This window comes from Natator depressus, chromosome 14, assembly GCF_965152275.1.
Source record: "Natator depressus isolate rNatDep1 chromosome 14, rNatDep2.hap1, whole genome shotgun sequence".
NCBI classification, from domain to species: Eukaryota; Metazoa; Chordata; order Testudines; family Cheloniidae; genus Natator; species Natator depressus.
The window spans coordinates 22,116,820-22,128,534 of NC_134247.1; the positions used below are offsets into that span (position 1 = coordinate 22,116,820).

Sequence of the window (11,715 nt, forward strand, 5' to 3'; positions counted from 1 at the left end):
TGGAAACAATCTCACAACGCTGGTTAGCAGTGAGCTTATTTCAAATACACATGACAGTTAGGCCTCTTTATTTCAAAAATTAAAATTGCTTAATATCTGAAAACTGGACCCCCCCCTTCCCTGCCTCCCTGAGGCCCTGCTCCCCAATCCCCTGCCTGTGCTCTACCTCTTCTCCCAGGCCCCACCCGTGCTCTGCCTCTTGCCTTGAGGCCCCACCCCGTTCACTCCCCTCTTCCCTCTGCTCTGGGGCTGAAATGGCAGCTGCAGCCTGATGCAGAGCCTGCCCAAGAGATGCAGGTAGGAGGCAGCCCCGGCCAAGCAGGGGCTAGCGCAGGTTGATGACCCAGCGCCTTCCCCACGCCACTGCTGTAACCAGACTTTTGGTGTCCGGTCAGTTCGTCTGACCAGACGCTGCCAGGTCCCCTTTTCAACTGGACTTTCCAGTCGAAAACCGGACACCTGGTAACCCTATCCAAAGCAGCTAAAATATAGAGCCCCTCACATCATGTGAGCCAGCTGTACCCCTAGTCCCACTGGCCAGATATGCAAAATGGTCCAATATCTGCAGCTGCTCATTTGGCATCAGGGAAGAGATCATCACAGGGACAAATGGTCCGGCCTTAGCGCAGGGGGCTGGCTAGGTGACTTCTCGAGGTCCCTGCGAGCCCTACAGCTCTGTGGTTCTAAACACGCCTCCCTAGTTACACATCCACGCTGCAGGCTCTGGATAATGCTGATGCCCCCAAGAGGCATTAGCTGCACTCCTGAAAACGTGGGCCCACTCCCATGTTTAAGGCTGCGCTAGGCAAGCTGTATTCCTGTTGGCAAGGGGCGCTTGTGCGGTCACAAGGAACAATGGACCAGTGACGGTGGGAAAGGAATATAAAAATCTGGGGGCAAATTTCTGGTGGTGCAAGCTCAGGGAAGTCAGCAGGGTTACCCTGGTGTCGGCAAGAGCAGAATTTGGCCCCTGGTATAAAATGAGCATAAATCTTCGTATAAAGTGTTGGGGGAGGGGAGAGGAGGTGTGGGCGTTGTCCCACCGTCCCGTCCCTCTGGGCCGCACATCCCCGGAGCAAACCATATGGGTCTGAGAGCGGGTACTGTGCCCGTGGCATCTGCCAGTCATAAAAACTCTGCTTCCAGGCCCACACAGCAAATCTCAGCTGGGATCCTCTGCTCTCTACCAGGCAGGTGCTTATGCAGGGCTTGGAGTGCTCTCTCTCCAGATCTCCATCTGTGCCCAGGCCTATGTATTGCGTAGGGTTTCTTTTTTAACTCTTTAACTCCAGGACTTGAGTTTGCTCCTCCTCAGGGCTCCAGGCTGAGGAGTAGGAGCTCAGAAAACCCGGCGCCTGTTTCTCCAATCTTTCCCTCCTCTGGACCCATGCTCAGTGTGACCCTTCCCACTAGCCACCCATAGGTCCAAAAACGTCCCTCCCATGCACAGGTGAAGAGCTGCCTGCCCCCCATTTGCCTGCCTGATTCACCTTCAGCCCAGAGCCATGGTCTGGCTCCATGGCAGGCTGTGCCTGTCCCTGGCTGTTTCCACTGAGGTGACCCACCTTCCCTTCCTCTTGGTGTGAAGTGGGGCTCAGAGCAGCACAGAGCCTGGGGGCAGGGGGAGAGTTGCCAGGCAGGGAGAGGCAAGTTGGACCAGGACTGACTCTACCCAGGAGGCCCCTGTCCAGCTCTGCCTCCCTCTGGCCACAACCCCCCCCCATCCCCTCCCCTGAAGGTATGAAGTGCCGCCCGCCTGGCCAGCATTCGAAGGGTTACTAGCAATGTTCCCTCTAATTTTTTCCATCCTTGTGCGGACTGAATTTTGTTATGTGCAAGGTATGTGTGGATGTGCGCCACTAGCAGAAACAAAAAACCTAGATATAATGTGTATATATAAAAAGTTACCATAGGGATAATTACTCCAGCCAGGACAGGTTGGGCATTTTAGAACTCACTACTCAAAGAATTAAATTGAAGCGTAAGAGAAATAAAAATTATGAAATGCACAGACCAGTCAAAAAGCTAAAATAACACACTTTGAAAGAAGCATGAAGAAGTAACAACAACAACAATACAAGTATGTGTTGGGAGGTGAGTGTGAAAGACTGTGTGTGAGAGAGAGAGAGAGAGAGTGTGTGTGTGTGTGTGAGACACACAGCCTCCACACAAGTGTCCAGAGCTGGAGCCCACCAGGCCCTGGGCCGGCTGCTGGTCTGTGGAAATCCATGTGGCGTGGGTGCAGCCAGCTCGCTCTGCGGTGTGGAGGACTGAGCTCTGCTCTTCGTTCCCTGGGCTGCAAGGACCTGCCGTGCCAAGGACGCAGCACCCTCTGCGTCTGTATCTCCCTAGCTGCTCTTCCTGTCGGGGCAGCTAGAAGAGCAGATTGGCTCAACGTAGGCTGCTTGAGGGGGACAAAGGGGTAAAATGGGGAGGGGGAAGTCCCAGAAGCCCCCCCCCCACCAAAGCAGAATAACTTACTATATTTGAAACCTGCATTGATGGCCCCTTGACCCTTCCCCAAAGGCCAGTCCACGTACCTGTCCGGCCACACGCCTATGCACTCCCCACCCTCAAACGGGCCTCGTGTGTGTCACTCATTTCCCTGTGAGACTGGAAAAGGGTGAATGCATGGAATGGGGCTGGCCTTGGTGGCTAATGTGGTAATTGCGGTATTTGCATTTGGCAGCTGGAAAAGACCCAGCTAATGAGGTGGCCGCATATCTGGGAGAGTGAGTTTAATATCCTTTTAATATCCTGTCTTCCCTCTGCCCCGCAAGCAATCTCTCCTGCCCAAGGAGGAAAGATGAAGGGGCTGAATATTGGCAGGTTTGAAAGGGAGGATGGGGTGAGGTTTAGGACGTAGCCATCAGTACATGAGAGGTGATAGCTCCTTGAGTGTGAGATCTACTGTCCAAGTCCTGCCCTGGAGACATTCACGACTAGACAAGGCAATAGAGAGTGTCCTCGCGGGGTCAATCCTGTATTCCCATAGTGGGGTAGGCTAGATGGCTCCATAGCGTTTTCAGCTCTAATGTCTACACTGGGAAAGGATTGAAAGGGACTAAGGCGAGTCTGCAAAGACTAAGGGTCCGAAACAAAAACAAGGGGCAGTAGGAGGTGCCAGTTTCTGCCCCGTGTTTTGGAAAGCCACTGGGCTCAGCACCTGTGCTGAGTCCTAGCAGGCCCGTGGTGCTCGTGACCAGAATGAGAGAGAGGCTGGCTGCTGCGACGGAGGCGCCCAGGCCTCAGGAGAGGAAGTGAAAACGATAGAAGGTGCCAGCCAAGACTTTATTATGACATCCCTGTTCTCTGACATTAACAATGTACTAGCCTGAGAACCGTTTTTGCCGCTAAGAAAAAGCAGCACCTCCCAAGCTCCTTTTTGCTGATCTCATCTGTCCGTCTTAGCGCGGGTTCACCCGGAGCAGCCTCTTACCTCTGCCTTTCTGTGCCCAATTGCAGATCTCGTCCACTTTGATGTTCCTTCTATACACATTGAGGTTGATCCTGCACTCCACGGAGATCCGCTGGAACAAACCCAGAGACATTCCGTGGCAGGGAAAGTCGATTCGGAAGAGGAAGAATCGGAAAGCACCGCCCTATGACATAGCGTCCCCTTCCCGCATTGACTCTCTTGTACATACATGTGATCCCATAACCACTACGGTCCGGAGACCTTGCCATGGCGGGGTTTGCTCTCAGTCGGGGCTCCATTCGCCAGCTACTGGCGTGAACTGGCTGGATGGACACGTGTGACTTGCAGCAAGCAGGGACAGCCTGTCTCCATGGCAAAATGCATTTCTGGGGCAGTTTCGATTATTTATTTCCATTGGTTTGTTTCGCCTTATCCAAACTTTGCCTTTTGACTTGGTGCCTAAGTATCCCCCTTTCAAGCTTTCAGCCCTGTTCCAAAAATAACCCCAACCCCCCTCCCCAGCGTCCCCTTGCCTGGTAGCTGGTGAAATCCTCGCCCGGTGGCCCATTGCTTTTCCAGCTGCGCTGCTGTGCCGTCAATGTCCATGCTGTCTCCATCCCCTGCAGGAAGGCTGCCATGGGAGAGGTGTCCTCTTTAACCCTTAAAAGCCTGTTGTTTTCCAGACTGTCTGCCAAAATGACCGCTTTAGGGTGACACCTGCAGGGTGGTCTCCAGGAGAGTGTTTGCCCCAGTGGGATCTGAACCACGTCTCATTGTTCCCAAATACCTCACCCTGGCTTTTTTCCCTTCCGTTGTTTCGTTGTTGGCTTGACTCCTTGTTGTTGGCCGGGGAACGATTCCCTGTCTGAGCCGTGGCCAGAGATTTGGCGAGGAACCAAGTGTGACTGTTCCTCTTGGGACTGCGGCAGGCAGTTGGGAGCGGCATGGACGTGCCTGCCACTGGCAAGGGAGGCGTGAGCCCCGTTGGTGTGAATGGCATCAGTTTGTGCTGGAGAGCAAGGCCATGCTTTGAATAGCAATAATGTGCTCATGCTGTGTCCCCCTAACCGTGCTTTAGAAGGTGAGATGTGGCCCAGGTGACCTTGCCTTTCCAGCTCACTGCTCACCAGCGCAACTTCCTCATCTCCCCCCCACACCCTGGGTCACATATTCCTGCATCAGTGTCTGCAAGGAGAGGGGAGGGCGAAACTGACGACAGGGACATGTTACTAGGGACCTGATTACAGTTTACTCAGCGCTGGGCCTTAGTTAACTCTTTTGTTCGGGTGGTGTGGAGCAGAGGTTTTGGTGGTGCATGCAAAGACAAATTTAACCTTTTATCCTTTTGAAAGATAGATAGATATATATATATATATATATATATCTGTCTGCATAGGTATATATATATATATTATATATTTGTATATATAAATAGATCTATATATATATATTGGTTTTATTTGAGCCATTCCATCTGAATTGGTGTACCAATGTAAATTGAAATGCTTAGCATCCCCGGGTCCAGTATAAATGTATAAAGAAATATTCTCTCACAGCCGTATTTGCAAGTTACGATGTTACAGCTTTTTGCACAGGTCATAAGTGCAACTCATCACCCAAACTGTAATGGGGACACGGGGCAGGGGCCGGGGGTGTAGTGCAAAATCACCTGAAATAAATGTGCAAATTGCTGTCAAAACTGTTGGTAAAACTGGGGTTCTTCTCCTCGAACACGGTCAACTTCTTGTATTTTCAGCAGTTCCTCCAGAAGGACTGTAGGTTTGTGTCTCACACTCTGACTTGAAATATCAACACCCTGAGCAGCTTCTTTAAAGAAGCTGCACGCTTAACTCCCCACGCCACCCTGTCCCCAACTCTCCCTGAAGAGTGTTCTCATTAAAATAGAATCAACTGATGTTGTCTGCTGAACCCTTTTATGTAGCCTCTAATGTAGGTCTCGCTGCGCCTTTAGCAGTCTGTTTTGCCAAGGAGGTGGGGAGGAGGGAAGGTTGTAGAAGGATCGGGTGACTATTCATCTGTGAGAAAACCTTGTCATTCTCAGGGGTTTATGCTGCAGCCCATCACCATGGTATCTGGGTATCTTCTCTGTAAAATCAATCATGATAACGAAGTCTGTAGTGGAATTCATGGAGTCTCCGGCACTCATCAAGAGGACACCCAGACTTGTGTTGGTGGCTCAGCTGGGTGTCTTTGGGGGGCCAGTTCTCACAAGAACATTGGCCAGGGCAGAGTTCAATCTGAGCAAACGCTTACAGAAAAGAAAGTCAACATCCATTAGGCCTGTTCCACTTCAAGTGCGGTTCTAGAGAAACACCCCCTTCCCTCTTCACCCCTCCCCCCCCAACGTGGTACACTTCTTTGCAAAGCCACACTGCAAAAACAGCCTGCGGGATCCAGGGTGACTTTCTTTTTCTCTCTCTCTCTCCCTAGAGCAAATCTGTGCAGTTTGCACGTAAAATGCTGGGCTTTCCTACCAGCCAGCTGTGCAAACTCAGCCTGGGAGCTGAAAGTCAAGCTGGCCTCTTTCCTTCTTGAACAACATGGAAAACAGATCCTCTCAAACTATTTTGATTTATTTTTGTTAATGAGATTACAAGTTTGGTTGATAAAGGTAATAGTGTTGATGTATTATACTTACTCTTCTGTGAGGCATTTGACTGGGTACCACAAGACATTTCTGAGTAAAAAAACTAGAATGATAAAAAATTTACATGGCACCCTTTAACTGCATTAAAAGTTGGCTAACTGATAAGTCCCAAAATGTAAGTGTAAGCAGAGTTAGCATTGAGTGTGTCAGTTTCCAGTGGGGTCTTGCAGGGATTGGTTCTTGGCCTTGTGGTACTTAACATTTTTATGAATGACCTAGAAGAAAACATAAAATCATCACTGATAAAGTTTGCGGTTGTGATAAAAATTGGGAGAGTGGTAAATAATGAAGAGGGCAGGTCACTGATCCAGAGCAATGAGGATCATTTGGTAGGCTGGGCTCAAGCAAACAATATGTGTTTTAATACAGCTAAATGTAAATGTATTCATCTAGGAACAAAGAATGGAGGCTATACCTACAGGATGGGGGACTCTGTCCTGGGAAGCAGTGACTCTGAAAAAGATTTGGGGGTCGTGGTGGATAACCAGCTGAGCATGAGCTCCTAGTGTGATGCTGTGACCAAAAGAGCTAATGTGATCCTAGGATGCATAAACAAGAGAGTCTCACATAGGAGTAGAGAGGTTATTTCACCTCTGTATTTGACACTGGTGTGACCACTGCTGGAATCCTGTGTCCAGTTCTGGTGCCCACAATTCAGGAAATATGTTGATAAGTTGGAGAGGGGTCAGAGAGGAGCCATGAGAATGATTAAAGGACTAGAAAATCTGCTTTACAGTGATAGACTCAAGGAGCTCAATCTATTTAGCTTAAACTCCATGGCACAGTAGTCCCTTCTGACCTTGAAATCTGTGAATCATCCCCAGTACTAAAAGCCCTGCAAAGTCAAATTAGATCCTCGGCACTGCAAGGGCAGGGTTAGCTGACTTGAGCTGTGGGGCAATACAGTTACAGTGTAGAAGATGATTGGGCTGGGGCCTGAGCTCTGGGATCCCGTATGGGGGGAGGACCCTGCCCTGTGTGGGTTTGCACAGATGGAACTGCTTGAAACTCAGTTTTGCTGATGTATGTGGAGGATCTGGCTCCAGCCCCCTCTCCTGTAATTGGGCTGACTCTGCAGGGCTAACGGGGTAAAAAGCAGCACAGACTTATTTCAGGGTCTGATTTGCTCCCATGCAATTCAGTGGAAACCCCGCCCCTTGGTTTCAGTGGAGCACGATCATGTCCACAGTCACGAAGGTCAGCATATAAAACGTTCACGGGTTTAAACCTTACATGTTTTTCTGAATCTGGGCATGAATTGGCATGTGGCTAAGCTCGGCGGGTGCAGAAGGAAACCACGGCTGCAGGCTCCGAGCCTCCAGACACTTGCAGGGAGTCATAACTTTGCTCAGCTGAGTAGTCCCATGGATTCCAAAGTTAAGCGCATCCATAAATGTTTGCAGGATTGGTGCCTTAGACACAAACATGTTTCTTCTTCATCCTAACCAGGAACTTCTAACAGCACCTAAAATTGACCCAGAAACAAAGAAATGACGCTGTTTAGCTCCCGAATTGCTCCTCTCAAAGGCAAACTCTCTTGTGTTTCCTTCGCCAAACCTGGGAGCGTTAGATCTGCTGATCTAGGGCACGGACTCTCGCCTGTTTTTTAATCTGATTCCAATCAGTCCCGGAGTGAAACACAACCCAGTCTGTCTGCCATCTCTCTCTTCACTGCCTGGCTGGCTCCAGTGATGTTTTAGCCCCAGACAAATGGCCTCTTCTGTTGACAAAAGTGGGTCAGATTTCACTTTGAAACTGTCTCCCAATAAAACCAGGTAAAACAATGAGAATTCTCTGATCTCTCTTCCAGACCCAATACTTGGTAGTTCAAAGTTCTGCATTTATTTTCCAGAGCCTCCAATGCAAAGAAATATTATGTCGTCTGGCAGTGTTACAGGGCGGTAGGGATGTTTATATCTGATCTGGATCCTTAGTAAGAGCTAAATTATTATTACTGTTATCTGTACTCTGGTAGCTCCTCAGAGTCTGGTCACGTGCAGTTTATTCGAAGGGGAACTCCTGTGGTTTTCTGTCAAATGTTGCACAGACAAAACCCAGAGAAGTCTGGGCTAGTGCATAAGGCACTGGACTGAGAGTTAATAGCTGAGTTCCCATTCGGGCTCTACCTGTCTCCCTAACCGTGGGGAGTCCCTCTGCTGTCTCTGTGCCTCACTTTCCCACCTGTCAAATGGGGATCAGGACTGGTGGGGTACCAGGCCACAACAAAGGTCTCTGATGCAGTGATGTCTGCCAGGATCTGCTGAGATCCTGAACTGCCCCCTGCAGTGGTGTGGGGAGTTCACCCAGATGCCCCATGATGCTCATTTGAATGGCAGCGTTGTTGACTATTTCATTGCACGTAAGAAAGAAGAGGGTGGGTTACAGATCTGCCTGGTGTCCTTTGGTGCCACTAGTGGGGGGTGTTCGGGAGATACAACCACTTCTTGTCGCCCCACTCCATTCATGGAACTGAAAACCAGAGGGGGAGAGCTAGGCCCTGGGGGTATTTGAGCTTCACCAAAGGCAAGTCCTTTGAGCCCAGTGGGCCATACCACCACCACCTGCTCCCCCAGGCAGCCAGCCTCTCTGCCCCAGAATAACAAAGGCCAAGTCTGCTCTGCTGGTGGGTGTGGGACCAACAGCTTCCTCCCTGACACTAATGTCTCCTGATCTGTCCTCTGCTGCAGGCTCTCTGCAGACTCAGGCAGACGTCGTTGCATTGGTTACTCTCAGGTTGCATTTTGGAACTTTCCTTCGCCATGATGAAGGCCAGAAATGTTTTATTTTAATGAAAGCTGCAATTGCCATCCTCACATCTGGGAGCCGGGGCTCTGGGCACATGCTCCCATTGTGCCCAGGCCTCAATTCAGCCTCACGGGGTGGGGGAGTGTGAATCTGAACCCCACGGAAGTTGACCTGAGCCTGCGCACACATACTGTGAAGTTCTGCGCCATCTGCTGAGAGTGGTGTTTCACTTTGGCCTGTCAAGAGGGCGGAGCTTGGCTTGTGGGCGGAGCTTGACAGCATACCACTATTTATCTTCCTGCCCAGTTCTAGCTGGGGTGGGGATCAAACCTCTCCCTTGCCTCATAGGGTGGCTATGAGGATAAACAAACTGAGGACTAAGGCACCCCAACCACAGGGGCCATGCGGGCAGATTTCTTTCTGTTTCCAGGACTAACTAACATTGTCAGTACAGCAAAGAAAAATGGGTGAACATTTGGCTGGAAGTTGATGGTGCTGAGCATCTTGGGAGGACGCTGCCTTCCTGCAAAACAGATGAGCCGAAAAAAGAGTCCTTGCCCCGGATCACCATGTATGGTAAGATTTGACATGGATCCATCCCCCACACGGACTCCGCTGAGGCTGCCCTGATTTATGCCATCTTGGATCTGCTCCGTCTGTTCTTTCTGCAGCCTGCTCCAGCCCCTTTGCCAAGCTGCAGCTGTTCTGAGCCCTCCCTGTTGCTTACCTCCCCTGCGCTGGCCCTGGCACCCGTGCCCTGATGATCAGTTGACTGGTGCCGTTGCTCCCTGGCGGTCAGCATGGCACGTGCCCAGTGCCAGTCCCTTGCATGTCATCAGAGGCTGGGAGTCGAATGGGCTTTTGCTCAGGCTGAGACCCTTACCGGACCCAGCCAGCAGCCCAGTAGCGAGTGCTGCAGGGGCTCAGGGCTGTGCTAGGGGAAGAAGGCATCGGGGTGGTTCCCCCTGGCCCCGTCCCAAGCCGTGCTGCGCAGCGGATGTGCAGTGGGGCTGGGATGAATATGCAGCTACTGCTCATACATAAATGAACCCCCTGTAAGTGCCATTGGCTGGAGAGCTCTGGAGCCCAAGACCCTCCTGTGTCCTCAGCATTGTGGGGCTGGACCATGGGTGCTGGACTGTCAGCCCTGCAGAGCGAAGGCCGTATCTCAGCTCCCGGACACTATAGGAGCAGCAGGACAACTTCCCAGGCCATGTGCCAGCCCAGGCCCCGACAGACCCCCCACCCCACGGTGCATGCTGCCCTCACTGCAGGGCCCATTTGCTCCTTGCCCTCTGCCAAGCCTCCCAGCGGGGGGGGGCCGAGTACCCCTTGGGCAGGGGGTTTGGGATGTGGTGTGGGCGCTGTTCCCTAGGAACCAGTCAGCGTCCTGGCTCCCCGGGCCATGGAGAAGCGGTCAGCTGTGAACGGTGCTTTGCTCTGAGGCGGAGGGTGAACGTGGGAAAGGTGCCGCGTCTCTGTGGGGGCTCTGCTCTCGGCGTTGTCACTGGGGCTTTACACAAATCATTGGCAGGGTCCCGTCCAGCCAGAGGCATTGGCAGGAGCTAGGGCGAGCCCACAGGCATCTCTCGGCTGTCGCTGTGCCAGGCGAGCTTCAGCCAGAGTACTGGGGTTGGCCGCCGTGCAGGGCTTGCCCCGGGGACCTACAGAGCTAAAAGCCTGGGAGCGGCTGCGGACAAAGAGACGGCTCTGGCGCTGGGGGGCCGTGATCCCTGTGCGTCGGCACAGAGTGAGGTTTGCAGCCCACTCTCCCCAGCGGGTCACACACCATCAAGGGAGACCAAAACAAACTGGCAGCAGGAAGAAATGTGCTTGTAAGCAGCTCCCAGGGTGTGGACGGTGGCCTCTTTGTGGCGGGTGCGTCAGACCTCCGAGCCAGCTCTCAGGGCTGGGTAGAGACTCCTCTCCCCTGCATCCTCCTCTGGAATGGGAAGCAGCCCAGCACTTCCCCCAACCCTCTGCCTGAGGGTTGCAGTGCAGTAGATGTGTCCACACATCCAGCGCATGAGACTGCCGCGCTTCCGTGCCCCGCTGGTGCTCTCTGTCTGGGATACGTATAAACACCAGTTAGCTAGGCAGCAGTTCCATGCTCTTTGGGCATGTGACTCCAGTGACCCAAAGGTAATTACCCTGTGTCCATGCTCCCAGCTCCTGAAGGGGGCCATTCCGGTGCAGGTGGGTGAAACTTTCCCAAGGGCTGGCCCTCCAAAGCCTGATCAGCATTGGGTAAGCAAAAGGGAAGTCCCAGGCTTTGGTGGGCCAGCCCTTGGGAAAGTTCACCCACCCACCCACCCACTCTTTCCCTCCCCCAGCCTGCCTCTGCCCTCCACTCCCACTCTGACCTATGGGAAAGAGTGATAAGACAAGGACACAGTGAACCCCTGGGGCCGTCTCTCCCCTGGAAGTGGTGTCGTGCTGTCCCCGTGGTTTCCGCTCTCTGATCACTGCCGTGCTGTATGATGCGTGAATAAGCTTGGAGCAAGGACTCTGTCTCCTTACCTGTCTCTAAGGTGTCACACACAACCGTGGTGCTATACGAATCCTAGCGACGCCATCTGGCCGGGGGCAGTGCTGCCCATGTGCATTAGGTACCTTACAGTGTGCATGGCAGTGACCTATCACCTACTGCTGCAAACATTGGCCCCTTGCTCTGCTCTGTGCAGCATCCCATGCACACCAGCTGGATTCTTCCTGGACGTCTGCTGGCTCTGACTCCCTGCTGCGTGGATGCATGGGGTGGCTTCTTGCTGTCAGGAAGCTACACCACAGGCCCAGGAGACCAGGGCTTGCTCACACCTGCATAAAGAGGAACCATCAACACAGTTCCTCCAGCTCCTGCCACTTGCCGTGCCCAAGGGGACAA

General features: G+C 52.3%; 1 protein-coding gene across 13 annotated transcripts in view; it reads left to right on the top strand.

Moving 5' to 3' along the window:
* Positions 1-5,590, top strand: part of ARHGAP44 (Rho GTPase activating protein 44) — a 144,378-nt gene extending 138,788 nt beyond the window's left edge. For 3 of the 13 annotated variants that reach the window (XM_074972138.1, XM_074972140.1, XM_074972143.1), the window contains one exon: positions 3,466-5,038. In XM_074972138.1, coding sequence (XP_074828239.1) covers positions 3,466-3,608 — 143 coding nt within the window. In that variant the 3' untranslated portion in view covers positions 3,609-5,038. Of the gene's footprint in view, positions 1-3,465 lie in introns of all 13 variants that reach the window. The other 10 variants (XM_074972146.1, XM_074972141.1, XM_074972136.1 and 7 more) reach the window with 6 other exon arrangements.
* Positions 5,591-11,715: the final 6,125 nt, after the last annotated feature.